General features: G+C 38.9%; 1 protein-coding gene across 5 annotated transcripts in view; it reads right to left on the bottom strand.

Annotated features, from left to right (window-relative positions):
* Ube2u (ubiquitin conjugating enzyme E2 U) overlaps positions 1 to 22,087 on the bottom strand; it is a 60,271-nt gene that overhangs the window by 30,246 nt on the left and 7,938 nt on the right. For 3 of the 5 annotated variants that reach the window (XM_070004648.1, XM_070004649.1, XM_070004650.1), the window contains exons 5-7: positions 17,774 to 17,894; positions 10,449 to 10,494; positions 1,507 to 1,595 (exon numbers count right to left, since the gene is read on the bottom strand). In XM_070004648.1, the coding sequence (XP_069860749.1) occupies positions 1,507 to 1,595; positions 10,449 to 10,494; positions 17,774 to 17,894 (256 nt within the window). The remainder of the gene's footprint in view (positions 1 to 1,506; positions 1,596 to 10,448; positions 10,495 to 17,773; positions 17,895 to 22,087) is intronic. The other 2 variants (XR_011368284.1, XM_070004651.1) reach the window with 1 other exon arrangement.

Genomic DNA, 22,087 nt, shown 5'->3' with positions numbered 1-22,087 from the left:
GTTAATTTTGGTGGTCAAGTCTCATAGACTTCTTTTCCCTTAAGCCACAGACCTTCACATCTCAGCCTCCTGAGTAGCTAGGATTACAAGCATAAGTATAATCACAAATTCATAGTTGACTTCCTGAAAGAACATGACATTTCTTTATTAATGTACATTAACCATACAAAATAGAAGAGGAGAAAAGTATTCATAATATTGTGAGTAAAGAAAGCTTAAAGAGAGAGATTAAAGAGCCAGGAGCTGGTGGCTCACGCCTGTAATCCTAACTACTCAGGAGGCTGAGATCTGAGGATCATGGTTTGAAGCCAGCTCAAGCAAGGAAAGTCCATGAGACTCTTATCTCCAAGTAACCAATAGAAAACTGGAAGTGGCGCTGTGGCTCAAATGGTAGAGCACTCACCTTGAACTGAAGAGCTCAGGGACAGTGCCCAGGCCCAGAGTTCAAGGCCCACAACTGATGAGAGAGAGGGAGTGGGAGAGGGAGTGGGAGAAAAAGAGAGAGAGAGAGAGAGAGAGAGAGAGAGAGAGAGAGAGAGAGAGAGAGAGAGAGAGAGAGAGAGAGAGAGAGAGAGAGAAGGGTTGGCCTCATAAAGACAATGCCAAGATAGTGACCTATTCATTTGGGGACACCTTCAATATGACATGCCTCTAATATATATAGGTAAGATTTCCAATGTGCAGTTGTAATATGTGCGTGTGGATTTCTGAAGAGTCATCTGGCTAGAAAAGTGCCCATAGCAGTCACATGGCAGTGGGTAGAAAGGATTGAAGGAAGAACTTCTTGTTCAAAGGCAAAAGAGTGTTTAGGAGAGAAGAAAAACCATGGCTGTAGAGTATCATGTAAGTCAAGAAGAACATAGACAATCAAAGTGAAAGGACTGTGCAGTCATCACTGAACATGGGAACCACAAAGTAACGGCTCACTTCCAGACGCACCATGTTCACAGGCTGGCTCAGGCAAAAGCACACTTCAGCATAGCCTCCTTTGATCCGCATAATGAAACTGTATTCTACAGATCCACGTCAGTGCAACCAGCAAGATGTCCACCCTGCCATTCTGTCTTCATAGTTTCTGAGTGTTTACCACACAATGGTAGTGACTGATTTCCCTTTAGATCTATATGACTGAACAGCCCTAGGCTCTTATTCTCTACTTAATACATTTTCTGGCTCAGAAGGCAACTTTGTTTAGAACTGAAGTTTCCTTCAGCCACAAAGTCTCCTTTACAGAGTAAAGGGAGTTAAGTAAACCTTAGGAGTAGCAGAAACTCACCTTTTATTTTTCCCATTGCCTTTCTGGCTTTTAATCAGATTTCAGTCTAGTCCCCTAAAGAGGAACTAAATTACTAGTTGTTGAATGACTAGTACATAGAGTCAACAGAGATGTTTACCCCTCTTAAATAACAGATATGTGTCTATAGTCTTCGAAAGCAACAGAAGCTGAGGATATTGCACAGATTAATGTACACTGAAAGCACATAGGTTATGGCTAGGTCACCTTACATGAATTTCTGTATTGCTCTGTGGTTTTCGATGTGGCGATTTCAGACCATGCCTTGTAGTAATCACTAAATGTGTCCGGTTCCTTGTTTCTGAAAATATAAACAAAAACCAGACAATAGGTACTTTGTTGCTTTTAAAAATCATTTAGAATGGTCTATTCAGATAATATCTTGTCATGAAACATTACACTGACCACAAATTCCAACACATGCCTTTTTTTTTTTTTTTGCAGGTACTATGGCTTGAGCTCAAGGTGCCATGCTCTCATTCGACATTTTTCTATTTTCTATTTTTATTGTTATTTATTTTATTAATAAGTTCATTCAGCATTTTTGCTCATGGCTGGTGCTTTACTGTTCAAGGCATGGCACCTGTCTGGTATTTTTGCTGATTAATTGGAGGTGGAGTCTGGAAGACTTTTCTGCCCAGTCTGACTTCCATCTGTGATCCTTCCATCTCAGCCCCCTGGGTAGCTAGGATTGCAAGTGTGAGCCATCATGCTTGTAGGCTTTAATACTCTTCTAATAAGTGCATCCAACATAAAATTCACCACTGATGAATACAAATCAAAGAAAGAAAACCTGCCCAATCCATTTTTTCAATAATAAAGTTAAATACTCTTCTAGGATGTCTATCTCTAATGACCAACATCTGAAAAGAAAGCATTATGTGTATAAATTTCCTCATTCTATAATGAATGATTTCCTTGCATTTCCTGTCAGTTTTATAGTATTACACTTTTTCTTTCTTATTAGGAGAGAATAAAAGTATGAGAATGAAAAATAACTCTTTTCTAATATCCCTACTCCCACATTTCCTTCTCTTTACTGCTATTCCTATGTAATAACTAATAAAACAAAGGTTATTATAAAGCATTAAAAATGAGACAGTGACTCAATCCTGTAATCTTAGTTACTTAGGAGGCTGAGATCAGAGGATCATTGTTCAAAGCCAGCATGTGCAGAAAATCCAGGAGACTCTTATCTCCAATCAACCAGCATAAAGCTGTAAGTAGAGCTGTGGCTCAGGTAATAGGGTGCTAGCCTTAATAAAAAAAAAAAAAAAAGCTCCTGAGTTCAGGCCCTGAGTTCAAGTCTAAGTACTAGCATGCACACAAAATAAACAACTGAATAAACATTTAAAAATAAAAAAGAAATTCTAGTCTCTTAAATTCACTGGAAAGTATTTTTACCACATTTTTTTAACACAGAGATTTTCAACATTCAATAAACAAAAGATTACTTAAGAGATATTTTTTTAGACATGTGAAATCACCAGTTAACTGGTTTAAACAGATGCTTACACATCAAATATAATGGGCCTTACATGTTTTCTCCAATTTAGGTTCCTTGCTCTTTGGAAGAACGGATCATTTTTCAGTTAGAACAAGTATATTAGCATTAATTTTTATAACCAAAGGTACCTTCGGGTAAACATTTGACTTAATTTTGAAACAAATTTAGCAAAGCCCAAGTGTGTCAATACACTCATTTATTTAAATAACAATTAAACAGTTAATTTTAAGACTAACATTTTTCAAATTTGTTATTACTTTTTTCAATCACACTTAAGGAGAGACCTGAAACTTCATGAAGATCAATGAATCATACTATTATTGCTTCCAGAACTGCCTGTGGTGTTTCACACTACTAAATGACATACTAAACTAACATTAATTTGCCATTGAGAAGTTTCTGCATTTGGCAATTCAGGTAACAGTATGAAAGGCTACATTATATCTCCTGCATGAAAAAGCTTGTGATCAATTTGCTGTCACAGGTCATTTGGCATACAACAATAACCCTAGAGGAAGGAAACTGTCAACACACTGTCTCCAGAAAAAAAAAAAAAAACAACCAACACCATCTTCAGGCACAATCGTCCTCATTGTTTTTTGTCTGTTTGACTATGACCCATGAACCTTCTCCTTTCCCAGGGGTGTCCTGTTCAATTTCAAACTGTTAGCCTTCAGGGGCTTTCTTTTCTTTCTTCCAGAATAATTAAAAATATTACCATACAAGGTATAATAACTTTAGTTAGCTTGAATATACACAGCAGAGTATTTGTATTTTTGATTCTATCAAGGAAGCAGACTTTTAAAAGAATAGTGTTCAGAATACTAATATTATAAATAATATTCTGTTGAACAATTAAGCCTATAGGGACATATCTAGTATAAAATCCAAGTGTTTGTAGCATCAACCATTAACAAGGATTTATTGAATGTTATCACTGATGTTCTGAATAGGAAAACATATAAGACATAATTTATAAGTGTTGGGAAAATATATACCTAGACTTATGGATAGAAGAGTGTTTATTTTAAAACAATAAAGTGTTACATGGTTTAACATTTTGAGAATATAACACATTAGCAGACACTTCTTCCATAGAGACAATAAACAAAAAACATTGGAGGAGGGAAATATTTTCTAACCTCTATCTGGAAGCCAGCAAGGAAACACTCACTAAGGTAAAATAAAAGGAGGAGCCAGGCACTGGTGGCTCAAGCCTGTAATCCGAGCTACTCAGGAGGCTGAGATCTGAGGATCAAGGTTCGAAGCCAGCCTGTGGAGAAAAGTCTGTGAGCCTCTTCTCTCTAATAAACTACTCAGAAAGAGCTGGAAGTGGAGCTGTGGTTCAAGTGGCAGAGTACTAGCCTTGAGCAAAAGATGATCAGAGTCAGTGTTCAGGCCCTGAGTTCAAGCCCAACCTAGGTAGGGAACCCAGCATCAACACACCATAGGTAGGAAGGAGTCAGGTGTGAACATGTGTGCATGAGTGTTTGTGTGTGCTGGGGAAGGGATGAAGAGGGTGAGGTAGCTGACCAGAGTGGGGAGTTCAATATAGAGGAACTGGAGTGAGTGGAAGGAGTGGGGAAGAATGGATGGGACAGGGGAGGAAATGAATCTAAGATGATGCTGAAGAATCTACACCTGACAGGGTGTGAAGGCAAAGGCAGTTCAGGCCAAACCGTCTTCTCAATTCCTAAGACTAAGTTCACTGGTAATAGAAAGCATCAGGAGGGTCTGAAGTAAAATATGAGTTTAATTTTAGGCATGGGGCCTTACGTGATGAGAGCATAGACAAGTCAAAATGACCTTCAGGGGTGTGATTGAGAAATGGGGAATGGGAAGGAGAGATTTGGGTCAAATCGACACGAAGGTTGATAGATGAGGCCTCAGGGGAAAACCACCTCGAAAAGAGTGTTTAGAAAAGAAAGTGCGGACACCGCCTCCCAGTTAAAGGGAGCCAGTGAGAAAAAGAAGGGTTCGTGAAAGGAAAAAGAAAAGAACAGTCATGCTATTTTATGGAAGCAACGTGGCAGCCAAAGGAGCCTGGTGTGAGCATGTGTATGCATTGGGGGAGGGGAGCAGTTAAACTCATCAACAATTCTGTTAGGACCCCTCTTGACATCATGGCTTAGGCCTTGGTATCTCAGTGGCAACGGCAGGATCTAGACTCAGCTGGCCTGTATTTTAAAACTAAACTGAAAAAGAAAACAACAACAAAAAAGAACTCTCTAGCCTTCCTATTTCCTGGCTGTGTGACTCTGAACAAGTTACCCAACATCTCCACACTAGTTTCCTCATCTCTGGAGGAGATGGAACCTTCTCACACCGCTGTCTGAGCATTCCAGGGAATCTCACATGAGCAGAGCCAGGCTTAACTTAGCTGTCAGCTGTGACCTTCAGCGTTTCTCTCCTGCTAACTCTAGTCAGCCTCCTGATCATGTTCCCACCCAGTTCCAGCTTGTCCTGCCTCTGCTAGAAAGCCCATTGGCTACCTAATTCTATCGGATTACGTGGACCTGCAAATGGAACCTGAGGCTCGTCATTATTTCTCCATTTCCAGCCTTTGCTTCAGCAGTCTCATCCCTCTTTGCAGAACCTCCATCGCATGGAACTCTTGGCTTATTTCAATTATTATATTATATTATTATACCATAATATTATACTTCCATTTCTGTGCAGGTATGTTTCTTTAGACAGCCTTTTCTCTTCTCTGCCGGTCAAATTCTTTCTCATCAAATTTGAGTCCAGGAACACTATGAAGCTGGTCCTAGTGGACACTGGTGACTGGTGTCATATCATTGTCAGGTGTCATGCAATCTAAGACTGGTCCCCCTCCTGGGCTCTGGGGTTGCCACAGCATGGTGTCCATTCAAGGAATGGGAACTTGACTTTAAAAGACTGAATCCAGTGGGGCGCTGGTGGCTCATGCTTGTAATCCTAGTTACTCAGGAGGCTGAGATCTGAGGATCCTAATTCAAAGCCAGCCCCAGGAGGAAAGTCTGTGAGACTCTTATCTCCAATTAATCACCAGAAAACCAGAAGTGGGGCTGTGGCTCAAAGTGGTAGAATTCTAGCTTTGAGCACAAAGAGCTCAAGGACAGTGCCCAGGCCCTCACACCAAGTTCAAACACCATGACCACCCTGATGCCCACCACCAAAAAAAAAAAAAAAAATTGAACCAGAGCAAAGTTTCTCGTAGCTCCTCATTACAGTACCTTGCTATCTCAAGTGTCATTGTTTTTTGTTCTTCGTGAATGCATTCCTTTGCTTTTTTTTTTTTTTTTTTGGCCAGTCCTTGTGCTTGAACTCAGAGCCTGGGCACAATCCCTGAATCTTTTTGTGCTCAAGGCTAGCACTCTACACTTGAGCCACTGTGCCACTTCTGGCCTTTTCTGAGTAGTTTACTGGAGATAAGAGTCTTGCAGACTTTCTTGCCTAGGCTGACTTTGAATATGATCCTCATATCTCAGCCTCTTGAGTAGTTAAGATTACAGGTGTGAGCCATTAGTACTCAACCTATATCTACTGTTCCATATTCTATCTCAATCAGGTACAAAAACAACTTAAAAATGACCATTAATGGATGGATGATAAAAATATTTAGTTGTATTATTTAGAGAAAATATTATGCAATTATCTTTATAATAAGGTTTGTTAATATGTACAATTAAATACCTCTAGGATAAAACAAAGTTGCAGAGAAGAATGCATTTTGTTATTGTGTGCAATGAAAATACACAAATGTACTCATTTTACATGTCTAATGGTGCATTTAAACTTTAATAAAGAAAAACTGGAGGCTAGAGGTCACAAAGGAGCAAGTCTATGCTGTCATTGGCTCTGGTTTTTCTCACTTAGGGTTTATTCATGTGAAAGTACTACTTTGAAAGCAAAATTACAATTTAAAAAAAAAAAGAGAGAATAACCTGGCTAGAGAGTATGATCCTGTCTCAAAAAAAAAAATATTTTTAAAGGTAAAATAAAAGAGTGAAAGAGCTTTTTTTTCTTGTGCCAAAGCAACAAAGACTCTCGGGAGCATGTAGACAAAGTCTTGGCACAGGCCAGAAGCTTCCCACCTTGGAACCCTCATCTTAAGCACATTATTTGGATCTTAATTATTGACTTTTTCCCTCTCATATTGTAGATATTTAATGATAGGTTGATATCATACCTTTAAAATAAATTCAGGGGAGATGGGAAGGGATGGGAAGGGGAAACAAAGGAGGAGGCTACAATGCTTGATAAGAAATGTACTCATTACCTTGCCCATGTAATTGTAACCCCTCTGTTCAGTATTTTCACAAAAAAATGAATTTAATACAAAAGGACAAAAAAAGCTTGAGATAGAGAATGAGGGAATGAGAGAGAGGAGAGAAACAATATTCACATAACTTACTATATAGTATTTTTTCCTGAGTAATTTATTGGTATGAATGTGCTACCATGCTGAATTCATAAGTGAAACTTTATCATCCAGATGTATAGGAATGCATAGACACATGTGGAGTTGGAGGCTAGCTGAGGCTTTGGTTAGTGGTCTTGAAACATAAGCCTTGCTGATAAGCGGGGATATCTGTCTGCAGCAGGATGTGGAAAACACATCTTCGGGTATCTCCACACTTTCACATGTGTGTTTCCCTCTCCTAGAAGTCTCTGCCCGCTGACTCTACTCTCCACTCCCCTCCCAACTCCCTTCCAAGCCTTAGGAAGCCATTTCTGCCTCTATATTCCCTCAGTATCTCTGATCTTAACTTTGCATAGCACTTACAATATCCTATTCAAAAATAACATAGAAGCAATAAACAGATATGGCTCAATAAGACATTTAAAAAAGAGGATTCTAAGACTGGATACAGTGCTTCATTTCTGTAATCCCAGCTACACAGGAGGTGGAGACTGGGAGGATTATGGCTCCAAGCCAGCCTGAGCATACAAGTTAGCAAAATGCATCAACATGAACTTAACAAATAAGCCTGCTACATGTGTCTTTCATTCTAAAACACAGGTAGGGGGACTGTGATCTGAGCCCTGCCCCCTGCAAAAAATGTTGAAACACTCTCTGAAAAATAACTAAAGCAAAAAAGGGCTGGGTGCATGTTTCTCAAATGGTAGAGCATCTTTCTAGAAAGCACAAGATTCTGAGTTCAAACCTCAGCATTGTCTGGAAGAAGGAAGGAAGGAAGGAAGGAAGGAAGGAAGGAAGGAAGGAAGGAAGGAAGGAAGGAAGGAGGAAGGGAGGGCGGGAGGGAAGGAGGGAGGGAGGGAGGGTGGGAGAGAGGGAGGGTAAAGAAGTTCAGAGATAGATAACTTGGTGAAAAAGTTAAGGCTTTTAAAGGAAGCCTCTAAGGCAACATTAGAACCACAGGGGAAGAAGTTTCTGTTTTCATTGTGATCTGACCTTAGCATTCCTCAAATTTCTTCTGTGACATTTCAGCTGTACCTTCTGTTGGAAGATGCTCCCTCTATTAGTGCTCAGGGACCAACAGTCAGTCCTGTTCCCTATACTGTCTTCCTTTCAGAAGAGTGTAAATCTCATGAGGTTGGGAACAGCTATTACCCAGTTAAGTTTCCAACATTGAGTCACAATGTTCAGCTCAGATCATATGTTACAAGTGGATGTTTATTTATGGAGCCTTAAATACATAAATACTGTTTCCCAAGAAATAAAAACCTGCCCATCACTGTAACTGGTGTCCTGTAGACCATGGCAGACATACCAGACACGTTCCTGGCATCTTCAATGACTGAGCATCAATTGAGTCTCCTAGTTCTATTCTACCCCACTGAAAGGACTCCACCTGTGTTTTGTGGCCTATTGGAAACAGGATTTTAACTGTCTGGCTCTACCTGGAATACAGTTCTATCGCCAGCTTAGTCCTTCCAGCTCCTGACGTTAATGCAAAGTTCTAAGCTGATGGCTATAGCTCCAGAGCATTATCTTGCTTTGAATTATTTCCCAAGAATCCACTGTGAATGCAAACCAAAAACCTAGATGTACCTGAGCTGTATTTCAGGACAAATGTATCATTGAAATTCACGGATACACAGCAAATTGCAGCCGTAGGTACCCTTGGAAATAGATTGTTATTGAAGTCTAGACAATATTTCTCTGCCTGAGTTTCTTGGAAGGCTTCACTAGGGAAGTCAGCTTAGCAGCACAAGGTGAACACCATCCACCACACCTCATTCCGGTGTCAGTTCTTCTTGGTTTGGTTCAGAGGACCTGCTGAAGCTGGGACTATAGACCCTCTTCCAGTCCCTTCCCACTGCCTTCTCAGCGAATGCTGGCACTGTCACCTTATGGGATGCAAGTAATTGTACCACACATAGGACCAACTTCTGATATTTCTGGGACATTCATGTTTTACAGGTGATAAAATAGTGTTTGTGTCCTGGGTGTCTATCACAGGCCTGTTTTCTGCCCGTGAAGTGCTTTGTGCTACATTAACAACACATTTAAGTGACAATGCCTCTACTGGATCCTACCCACGCGGGCCCTTCATTTCCAGTGCTGATTCACCCACAGGAGCCCCTAAGGTTGTCTAGTTCTGCTCCTCTTTCATACAAGAACAATCAAGGTAACCTGAACTAAATCAAGCTGTATTTTTGACCCTAGTTTGGTTTTCTACATGTGACTGGCTATCAAAATGATGCCGATGGGCAAGTTGAAGGAGATAAATGCTGCAAAACCATACCTGAGATTCCAGACTTATACCCTGGTCAAGGAATTCAAGACCAAGGCCACAGTGTTGGGTGATGGCTTCTACCCAGATGTTTACAGTTTTCCTGTGGGATCTCATCTCCTCCTCCTACATTGTTTAGATGTTTGTTACATAAAACAAGTTGTGCTCATTCTAACGATAGTACATTTTTTTTTTCAATACTCCTTTACAATACTCAAAACAGGCTAGGCACCTGTGGCTCACATCTGTAATCCTAGCTACTCAAGATCTAGCTTCTGAGGATCATGGTTCAAAACTAACTCAGATACAAGCTGGAATTAGATCAGAAGTTCAAGGGGTAGAACATTAGTCTTGAGTAAAAAAAACCAAGGGATAGTGCCCAGGCCTTGAGTGTAAGCCCCTCTACCAATAAACACACACACAAACAGAGAGACAGACAGACAGACAGACACAGAGACAGAGAGAGATGGGGAGAGAAAGAGAGAGAGGAGAGAAAGAGAGGAATAGGCTATATAGTCTATATAGATATATTTATTTATTTTTTATTATTTATTATTTTTTTTGGGTCCGGTTGTGGGGCCTGAACTCTGGGTCTGGGCGTTGTCCCTCAGCACTTCAGCTCAAGGCTAGCGCTCTACCACTTGAGCCACAGCACCACTTCCGGCTTTTTTCTTTTTGCTTATGTGGTGTTGAGGAATTGAACCCAGGGCCTCAGGCATACAAGGCAAGTGCTCTACCACTGAGCCACCTTCCCAGCCCCTATATAGATGTATTTAATTTCAATTCAATAGAAGATATTTAATAATTTCCCACATTCTTCCTAAAAACATTGTAAAAAGGCACTGTAACAGATACAAATATCTATTTCCTTTGATAAATTAAATAAGTTATTATTATAGAAAAATTTAAATCAATATTCCTTTTAGTAAATAAATTTATAGACAGTAAATAAAAGAAAACTTACCTCAATGTATAGGATTTTGTAGATGATTCTTGGCTTTTATCTTCCACTGCAAAAAGAAAATATAAAGTGCTCCTGGTTTTCATGAAGATTGGCTATATGGTTTTAAATGCACTCTTTCCAAAGCCTCAATAAAATGGTAATAAAGAAATAAAAATAAGGAATAAAATTGCAAAGAGAGCAAAAGAAAGATGACAAGAAAAAATTTCAAGACAGAAAGCAGATGTCAAGTAGTAACTGTCATAGGAAGCCCTAGAAATTTGAAACCTAACTGCATGATATGGGAAGCCAATAAAACAACTCAGCAATGGAAGGTACCAGTTAACTCTGAAAGGAGCCATGAGAGGCAGATCATAGACCCCAACTTACACCCTCACCTTTGCAATCAGATGGTCCTTGTGCCAGGCAAGATGGAGCATGCATGACCTCTAGAGAAACAGCCTGAGAAATCTAGGACTAGAAGGTATTGGACACAGTACAAGAGTATAGTAAGGGACAGAACATAGTGAATAAACCAAATAAGTCACACTGATCAGAAATATTTCTGACCCTTATCCCTTGTGTACCTTTCAGAAAATCAATCTTTTTCTTTCTCCTTCCCCACCATCTTTTCCATAAGGTTGAAATTTCTCACAGGATAAAAAAAATCCAAGCCAAGAAAATTGTTTTATCCCCTTAGATAATCCCCCCCTAGATTCTTACTTAAAAATTCAAGAATGAGCCAGACACCGGTGGCTCAAGACTGTAATCCTAGCTACTCAGGAGGCTGAGATCTGAGGATCACGGTTCAAAGCCAGCCCAGACAGAAAAGTCCATGAGACTCTTATTTCCAATAAACTGCTCAGAAAAAGCTAGAAGTGTCACTGTGCCTCAAGTGGTAGAGCACTAGCCTTGAGCACAAAGAGGCTCAGGGACAGAGAACAGGCCCTGAGTTCAAGCCCCAGGACCAGCAAAACACAAACCAACCAACTCAAGAATGAAACAAAACCATCAAGAAACCTAGTTTTATTCAGAACTTTCAATCATTTTTCATAGTTCATTTTATAATATAGTTATCCTGTGAACAGATAGTCAAAGGTCACTAGACAAAATTAGTGTCATGAAAGCCAACCACTCCAAAAATGAGAAAAAAATGTAAAAAGTTTTTTTTCTTATCTAAAAAATCCTCCCAGAATTACTACAACAACAAAGTGATAGATAACAAAAAATAATTGGAGTTAAAATGAGAGGACCAGAGGTATAGACCCAACATTCAAATCATAGTGGTCAAGAAGACTCCAGGAAAGTAGAAGGGGAAAAACTCATAAAAGAAACTATATAGGAGAATTTCCTGGAGCTGAAGGAAAAGCTTTGACATTTCAATAGCTTATCAAATGCTTTACATGATGAGTAAGGGGAAAAAACAAGAACAAAAACACACCATGTCACATTATCAAGAAATGTTAGCACAGGCACTGGTGCTCATTCCTATAATCCTAGCTACTCAGAAGGCTGAGATCTGAGGATCATGGTTTGAAGCCAGCCTTGCCAGACAAGCCCAAGAGACTCCTTTGTCTAATTAACCAGTAAAAACCCAGAAGTGTAACTATGGCTTAAGTGGTAGAGCATCAGCTTTTTTTTGAGGGGAAAAAAGCCAAGTGAGAGCATGAGGCCTTGAGTTCAAGCCCCAAGATAGGCACTAAAATAAATTACATCACCAGCAATAAAAATAGTATTTTTTGAAATAGAAAAGGGAGAAAATAAGTGACATGTAAAGACAAGACACCTAGATAACATCATCCTTTTCAAAAGCAGAACTCGATACTAGAAGGTAATATTTTTTACATTTCTGAGGGAAAACCATTTCCTAGCTAAAATTCGGCTACACCGTGAGCAAAAGAGTAGAATCATTATATTTGGGAGTACTGTATGCCAAGCCTCCTGTGCGAGGAAGCTCCTTTAAGATGTGCTCCAACAACATGAAGGCATAAGCTAATGAGAGGAAAATGGGGGCGGAAGCAGGACTCCAGAGGGCAGACAGAGGGATATCCTAGGGGAAAAACAATGCCAGCCAGAACCGAAGGATGGCCAGAGTGCCAAAGAAGAGTAGCGTTCAAAGGGGGAAAGGAAACAAATACTGATCAAATACCTGGCAGGTTTCACAGCTTGGTCAAAAAAGTTTAAGGAGAGAATAGAGTCTCTTTATAAAAATAAGAGAACAAGACATCTGTACAAGAAAAAAAAAAATCAAGATAATCATTCATGACTTGAGATGAATTTTTTTTACATTTCCTGGAATTCATTTCAATAAATATTATTTTATATGATCAGAAGGAAGATCTTAAATATATAATTTGTTATTTTAAATATAATTTTTGTTATTATGAAGGTGTTGTATAGAGGGATTACCATTTCATAAGTCACATAATGAATATCATCCTTTTTCTTTTTCTGTTTCTTTTTTTCAGTCATCAGACTTGAACTGGGGTGGGAGGAGGGGACTGGGCTCTGTTCCTGAGCTTTTGTGCTCAAGGCTAGTGCTCTATCATTTGGAGCCATGACTCTATTTCCAGTTTTGAATGACTAATAGGAGATAACAGTTGCAGGAACTTTTCTGCCAGGGATATCTTCAAATCGTGATCCTCAGATCTCACTCTCCTGAGTAGCTAGGATTACAGGTGTGAGCCACCAGAACCCTGCTGTGAGTATAATTCTTTTTGGACAATGTCACCCTGAGATGAATATTTACAGTCATATTAATGTAACCAAACTTGGTTAGGTGGAAGGAGAGACAATGTGGGTGAGAATGGAAGCATAAGAGATAAATCTTTGTATCACATACAATGAAATCTGTGAATAATATCTAAACTGAAAAGTCTCAGATGCCACTAGCACAGAGTACGCTTAGAAATACAACGGTAGGTAAATGCCAGAAGAAACAGATAACTGTGCTGAGCTGTTGTTGCCTCTAGGGGCAGCACTTAAGGATAAAAGAAGGTCTGTTTTACTCCAATAAAAATGGATTTCATTGTTGGTGGGAATGTAAACTTGTTCAATCACTTTGGAAAGCAGTACTACACAAAGACTACACATAGAGCTCCCCTATGATCCAGCAATCCCACTTTTAGGCATTTATCCAAATGATCACAAACAATGCCATACTAAAGTTACCAGCACAACTATGTTTATCGCAGCATTATTTACCATAGCTAAGATATGGAAGCAACCCAGATGCCCCTCAGTAGATGAATATATATATATGTGTGTGTATATATATGCATATATACATATATATATATATATATATATATATATAATGGAATTCTATGCCTCTATCAGAAAGAATGACATTGCCTCATTTGTTAGGAAATGGAAAGGCTTGGAAAAATTATATTAAGTAAACTAAGCCAGGCCCAAAGAAACATAGGTCCCATGGCTTCCCTTATTTGCAATAACTAGTATATGTTTAGGACAAACAGACGAGTTCAAAAGCTATGTACATATGACCATATAATCTGATGAGAAATGAACCCCAAGATAGGGACACAAGAGATTTTATCTTTCTTGTTGTTCTTTTATTTTATTTTATTTATTTATTTATTAATTTTTGGTCGGTCATGGGGCTTGAACTCTGGGCTTGGGCACTGTCCCTGTGCTCTTCACTCAAGGTGAGCGCTCTACTGCTTGAGCCACAGCACCACTTCCAGTTTTCTAGTGGTTTATTGGAGATAAGAGTCTCACAGACTTTCCTGCCCAGGCTGGCTTTGAACCGTGATCCTCAGATCTCAGCCTCCTGAATAGCTAGGATTACAGGCCTGAGCTACCAGTGCCCAGCAACTTCTTGTTCTTTTTAATGTACTTATAATGTACTATATGATTTTTTTTTGTTTCTTTGTATGTTGTTCCTCCATGGTACAACCTCTGTTTTCACTGTATTTGATTCTGGTGTCCTGCATGTTGTATATACATTTTTCTAATTCAGAGAGGGGAAGGGAAACAACAAAATGCTGAAACAGGGATACAGTCTGACCCATTGTAACAATGAGATGTACAAGAAAATGAACTTTACAACTTGGGGCTAGGAGGAGGTGTTGGGGATGTGAGGAAGGAAGGGAAGGTAGGGGAAAAACAAAGGAGGAGGTAACAATGCTTGATAGGAAATGTAATCATTACCTTACTCATGTAACTGTAACCCCTCTGTACCCTATTTTTACAATAAAAATATAAAAAAAGAAAACAAACTTTACAAACGTTGTGGGGAGAGGAAGGAGTTGGGGAGGTGGGGAGGAAAGGGATGGTAGGGGAAAAACAAAGGAGGGGGTAACAATGCTCAATAGGAAATTGACTTATTACCAAGATCATATAACTGTAATCCCCCTGTACAGTATCTTTACAGTAAAAGGATACATTTAAAATAAAAAAAGGATTCCCACTTTGTGTCCTTCAAAGCTATGAATGTGTTTTTTGGGTAGCATCTTAATTAATTAATTAATTTTGTTGGTCATGGAGCTTGAACTCTGGGCTTGAACGCTGTCCCTCAGCTCTTCAGCTCAAGTTGAGCACTCTACCACTTGAGCCACTGTGCCACTTCCGGTTTTCTGAGTGCTTTATTGGAGAGAAGAGTCTCATGGACTTTCCTGCCCAGGCTGGCTTTGAACAGTGATCCTCAGATCCCAGCCTCCTAAGTAGCTAAGATTACAGGAGTGAGCCACCTGCACCCAGTGATAGCATTTTTAGTTAAAGCTAGCAACCTAGAGACTTTGCTAAAAACTCTCTGGGCTATCAGGTGCACCAAAATACAAACAGGAAAAGAAAGATGTGTAACTTCAGCAAATGCACCTATAGGCTGTACCACCCTGTTAAACTCAAGCTTTCCAAACCTTGTGATTTTGGCAAGTAACAGGATATTTACAGCAGTGTTGGGATTGCTGGTTTACAATGATGGTGTTAAATCTCTGTTTTTTCCTAAGTGGGGCATGCTACTGGACTAAATTTCTTTTTTTCCTGATATTTAGCATATATATATGTATATGTACACATACATATACATATATATATATGTATATATATCTGGGGGGGATATATCTATACCTAACCAGAAAAAGTATTCCTTTTAGAAAGAAAAAAACCATATGGGGCCCTTATATTGTATGAGACATCCCTTAGCTCATTTGTAGACACAAATTTCTTTTAAAATTGGTATACTGTTAGGAGGATTTTTAAAAAGTACTAAACTAATTGGAGCTTCTGCTGTCAAGTTAGCCTTTCACTATGTATTGCAAGTCTTAAATTTGTTGACCCTAGAGGACTGTCTCTGTTCATCCTATTAAACTTGGAAGAGTGGGCAGGACCCTTGCTCATCACCTCCTCCTTGAAGTCCTCACTAAGGAAGAGGCTGTGGGGACCAGATGTTGATTCTATTTCTAAGTAAATGGCGAGGTAAAGTCTTGATCTCAATTTATGTTTTATTCCTCATTCCGTCATTCTATTAGTTTTCATTCCATACGTCCTGTCAGGCACCTCCTGTCAGACTCTGAGGACATGGTTCTAGCTATAATGAATGCCTCCAGAGATGATCTCATTAGCTGCCTTGTGTTTCTTGTTTATACAATGAATTATCTGTTTCAGTTTTGAGTTGTCTAAAAAATATGACAACAATTCTTCCTGTGAATTTCCTAGATTCTTTTAATAAGCATTTGAAATGGATGTGAGAGAGATTCTTGCAGTATCCTAGCAGAGGCCTCTTCCAATGGTTAATTTATTCCTGTTGGCCTTTTTTTTTCATACAATTCCCTGTAGAAGTACTACTATGCAATTAAGAACAAACAAGCTTTCTGCTACTTTTTCACTCCTGACGCAAAGCATCTGTCTCTGCCACATCTGGGCATCCTTCCACATCAAGTGATGGAACAATCAGTGTCTTCATGTTGCCCTAGGCACCCACTCCCAGCCTAGACAAGATGGTAAGCAAGGCTGAGAGCTATTGATGGGTTTGCGTATCCACAAGAGCTCATCAAGGAAATCAGAAAGAGTAGGAGAGGGAGTAGATGTGACCAAAGCACATTATAGGAATATCACAATGAAGTCCCTTTGTACAATTAATATAAGTTAGTAATAATAACAAGAAAAAAAAGATTCACAAGGGTGTCACTAGTTGAATGCCAAGGGTATCCAAATAAAAATCAGACAATAAAGCAGAAGACTGGAGAGCTTTGAGTGCCATTTCCACAGGAATCATTAGAAAGCATACCTGGGGAGGAACTTTCCAGAAGAAAATGCTGAATATTTTGCTAACTAAGAGGGGGATAGGCCCAAGATTAGTAACATGTGTGAAGTCTAGGAAATATTCACTATGGACATAAGCATTGAAATTTCATGTCTTATTATGATGTGTGGTCGAGTCTCCAATGGTACCATCCATCCAGAACATAAAAGATAACATATAAAAATACTGAATTTAAGATTTCTGATGATCCAGGCTCACTCCTGTAATCCTAGCTACTCAGGAGGTTGAGATCTTAGGATCATGGTTCAACGCCAGCCCTGGCAGGAAAGTCTGTGAGACTCTTATCTCCAATAAAGTACTCAGAAAAACATAGTGGAAGTGGTGTTGTGGCTCAAGTGGTAAAGTGCTAACCTTGAGCACAAAGTGGCTCAGGGACAATGCCCAGGCCCTGAATTTAAGCCCCAGGACTAGCATAAACAAACAAATAAATAATCTCTGATGATCTTTAATTAAAGGAACACACCGATTGGTTTGATAATTACAGTAGGGAAGATTTTAATAGTATTTAATTGCTGAAATGGATACAGATTCTAGTTCATCTGTAACCATAGCTACTCATATGATAGAGATGAAAGGATTATGATTTGAGGTCAGCTAGGGCAAAAAGACCCAAAGATCCTATCTCAATTAGCAAATAACCGAGCACAGTGGCACATGCCTGTCAATGTAGATACATGAAAGCATAGAGGGACCATCGTCCAGGCTGGTCTGGGCACAAACATAAGACTCTGCCTGAAAAATAACTATGGCAAAAACAACTGGTAGAGGGAATCAAGTGATAGAACCTACCAAGAACAAGCCCCTGAGTTCAAACCCCAGTACTGGAAAAAAAAAAAGCCCAAACAGAATGTAATTAAATATTTCCTTATAAAAATAGTTATTTGCTAAATCACTTATTTGTATAAATGTTTAATGTAAAAATGTTACAGAATGATACTTAATGTATAATTGCCAAGAACAACAATACATAATACTTCATGTATAATGTAAGAACTAATGTTTAATGTATAAATGCTAAAGAACACTGTGTAATATGTAATTGCCAAGGAACAACACTTCTTACCTTGTCCTGGCTCCTGGGAAAGTGTATGAATTATATTTCTGTACAAATATTCATTTTTAACCAGAGTTTGGGATGCTTCCAAATTTACTGGATTTTCTAGCATTGGGTTAGAAAGCATAACCTAAAAGAAAGCATACAACAGGCACTTGTTCAGGTTTGTCTTGAAAGAAAATGCAAACCAACATATACAACTCCCTACAAGTATTTACAAAATGACTCTTATGTATTGAGCTGGAGATAGACATAACATAGTCACTACTCCCAATAAACTCTCGATCTATCTTGGTTCTAATATTGTATACTCATGAACCAAACACTAGGATCAAAGTAAATGTTCTTTCTGGTACCATTTGTTCCTATCACATAAATATTAATTGCATTTTTATGGAAGAGGAACTAAACACTAAGGAACGCTGAAACATTTCCATTGCATAGGGTAAAAAATAAAATCTGTTCATCTTAACAAAAGACCACATCAGATCATAGATAAACAACACATGTATGGAGGCTTGCACTCTTCACAATCATTAAATGATAATTTAGTATTCATAGCCATCTTCTATTACTGCTGCAATCACTTACCACAAATTTAGCAGCTTAAGAAAATACAAATTTATTTATTTTTAATGTACTTTATTGTTTTAGAGGTGATATACATCAAGGTTATATTTACATACATCAGGTAATAAGTACATTTTATTTTGCATAGTGTCATCTGTTCCCTCATTCTCTCCCATTCCCTCCCTCCCATCTCTACCCATAAGTTGCATAGTTCACTTTCATCAATGTTCAGTGAGCTCTACTGCTGTACTTTCTCACCCTTTTCCCTCTGATTCTGTGCCCCCCTCCTACCCTCACATAGATGTACACATGAATACACTGTATAAAAGATAAAAAAATACAGAGTCATCAGAAAAAGGAAAAAAACAAATTAAGAAAGAAGTTCATTGATTTCCCATATCTTTGGAGTTAATTTCAGTATGTATATTATATTATATACACATGAAGAGGTGCTTGGTCATTGCATCTTTGGATTCTCTCCCAAGATTATCCTCTTTTGGTTTCACTGTTCTGTGTAATTTATCACATCCCAGTGGGTTTTATATCTAACTTCTGCATATCAGGGAAAACATGAGCCATTTGTCTCTCTGAGCTTGGCTTACCTCACTTAATATGATTTGTTCTAGTTCCATCCATTTCCCTTCAAATGATGTTATCTTATTCTTTCTAATGGTTGTATATAATTCAATTGTATATAGGAACCACACCACAGTTTTTTTTGGATCCATTCATCTATTATGGGACATCTGGGCTATTGTGCATAGTATGGCAATGAACATGAGTACACAGGTGTCCTTATCGTATCCTGGCTCATGAGACTCAGAGTAGATGTCAAGGAATAGTATGGCATAGCGAAGATCTATATGAAGTTTTTTGAGGAGCCTCCAGACTGCTTTCCAGAGTGTTTGTACTAGTTTACATTCCTACAAGCAGTGCAGTAGGGTTCCCTTTCCCCACCATCCCTACCAATATTTGTTGTTAGAATTCAAAATGTTGGCCAATCTAACTGGGTTAAGATGATATCTTAGAGTTGCTTTGATTTGGAAAAATGCAAATTTATTATCTTATATTTCTGTAGCGAAAAATCCAGGATGATTGGACTAGTATCTCTTTTCCAGAACTAACAAGTCAATAGTCTAGGTGTCAGCTAGCTGGGTTTTTAATCAGGAGGTTCTGGCAGGGAGTTTCTGCTTCTAAGCTTCATACAGGGGTTGGAGGAAGGTAGTTCCTTCTAGTTTTAGGGCTGAGGTCCCCTTTTCTTGCTGGCTTTTAGCTGGGTATCTTGTCAGCCGCAGCTTTCCCAGGCTTATCTCCAGTCTTCATACCACACTCTTATGATCTCAGAGCAGTTACAGTGAGATGAAACTTCTTATGCTTGAAAACTCTTCGACCTCCCCTTCTGCCTCATTCCTTTTCCTCCTTATCTTCTCTGACTTTCCCTGCTTTCATGTGAGGAGTTCATGGCTCCTTTGTATAATCCCCAACAACATTCTTATTTTAAGATGAGCTAATTAATCACTTCAATTCTTGCACAGTAGTACCTAGATTAGTGTTTGTACCAACAACTGGAGGATGGTAGCTCACACCTGTAATCCTAGCTACTCAGGAAGCTGAGATCTGAGGATCATGGTTGGAAGCCAGTTTACCCAGGCAGGAAGTCTGTGGGACTCATCTGCAGTTAACTCCCCAAAAGCCAGAAGTGGAACTGTGGCTCAAGTGACAGAATGCTAGCCTTGAGCAGACAAAGCTAAGGGACAGTGCTCAGGCCCTGAGTTCAACCTCCAGTACTATCACACACACACATGCAAATTTCTGCCTACTACACTGTCTGTACAACTGGACTGAACAGGTGACCACAGGCAACAAAGAGTTGTTTTGCTAGGCCACAGTTTCTTGATCAGACACCTCAAAAGTTTCTTGCCCCAGTTGCAAATATTTATTCAGTAATTCAGGATTTAAACAGTTTATGTAAGAACATGCTGACTATAGAATAAACTATGGTTAAAGTTACAACTACTATAAGTACTACTACTCAAATATCTAAATGTAGTTGCAGGCCAGAGTGCTAATTGTGACTGGGAAGTTAAGGAGAACCTGGGCGTGGCGATGCGATGCATACCTATGATCCCAGCGCTTGGGGGAGCAGAGGCAGGGAGGATTGTGAGATTGAGATGAGACTGGCCTGCGTAGGGAGACTTTGTCTTCAAACAAAAGAAAACATAAAAGAACAAAATTATGGAAATCATAGCAGGCTTTTGCTAATGAGAATAATCATCTAACATCTGGTATTTAAAGGCAACAAGAATTTCCTGCTGGTACTTGAGTTTTCCTGTTTGGAAAACCCATTAGGGCCATATGTCCAAGAATATTGTGATTGCTTAAATAAGGATTCATTGGGGATTGAATTTTTATCTTTCCAAGTAGGCAAGAACGAGATGAAACTTATCTTCAGGAGCAAGCTTTTAGTCTTTTGCTGGAGAGATAATCTTACGCAGAGAGCACATCTGGTAAGGTTTATTCAGTACTCTTCTCATTAGCCACTGTGCCTAAGACCTACACCTATGATGTATACAGAGCCATTAAATGTATTTAATGATTTGGAGAGCTAGTACACGAGTGCACATTAAAATGGATAAACCAGATACCTTGCCAAAATAGTTTTTTAAAAAAGAGACCCAATTTTTAAATTATCTAAGTATGGGTATAAAGTAGTAAAAAGTTCTCCAAGAGAAAAAGAGAAACAGAAAAATTGAATTCTTCTGTGAACAGCTGTACCAATAGTTACATCCAGTTAAGAACAGCTTATGCTTTAGCACTCGTTCTATGGATGGGTGTTGATATTTACATTTGCACTGTACAGGGAGATATAAGCTTTCAAAGAAATTAAGATTGTATGGTCACCAGTGGCTCCTGCCTGTAATCCTAGTCACTCAGGAGGCCGAGATCTGAGGATCGCATTTTGAAGCCAGCCCAGGCAGGAAACTCTGTGAGACTCTTATCTCCAATAAATTACTCAAAAATGTCAGAATTGAAACTGTGGCTCATGTGGTAGAGCACTAGCCTTGAGCAAAAGAAGCTCAGCGCCCAGGCCCTGAGTTCAAGCTCCTGGACTGATACTGGCGCACGCACACGCGCGCGCGCGCGTGCGCGCACACACACACACACACAGATTACAAGGAAATAACAGTAGAGTAGTTAGGGTTTTTCTTTATTATTATTAATGATTGTCTTTTCTTTAACAGAATCTTAAAAATCTTCTATGATGTGGGTATATTTGTTTCATTAATATATTAAAAAAAGAAAAATTGTGTTATCTACTGGTTTTTCATGTTATATTTGACAATGCTTTGCAGTCATTTTATTAGTGATTAACAGTAAAAACAACAACGCTATTAACTATTAACTGCTGAGTGATTTTCTTGGACCAAACATACTTCTAAGCACTTTACATTTATTAATTAATGTCAACCTCACAAATCACATGAAATAGCTACCCATGTTTCATTGCTAAAGAGTTGAAGATATTGAGAGATGAAGAAACATATCCAGCGATGTCAAGTGAAAGAACTGTGAGAAGAAGAGAACAAATCTAATCTCAGAGCTCCCAATTTTCATTATATTCAATTATTCTACAGCTCAAAAACATGACCAGTTTATTCCAGATTGCCCTTACGTATTAGATTTGGGAATAATTCTGTTTTTAATGTTCTTAGAGAAGACTTCAGTTCAGGTGGAAGACATAGAAATGTGTCT

Source organism: Dipodomys merriami, unplaced genomic scaffold, assembly GCF_024711535.1.
Source record: "Dipodomys merriami isolate MVZ:Mamm:240054 unplaced genomic scaffold, mDipMer1.0.p SCAF_637, whole genome shotgun sequence".
In the NCBI taxonomy this organism is placed as follows: domain Eukaryota; kingdom Metazoa; phylum Chordata; class Mammalia; order Rodentia; family Heteromyidae; genus Dipodomys; species Dipodomys merriami.
Note: the sequence above shows the minus strand (reverse complement) of the source record. Positions and strands in the feature narration are given on the sequence as shown.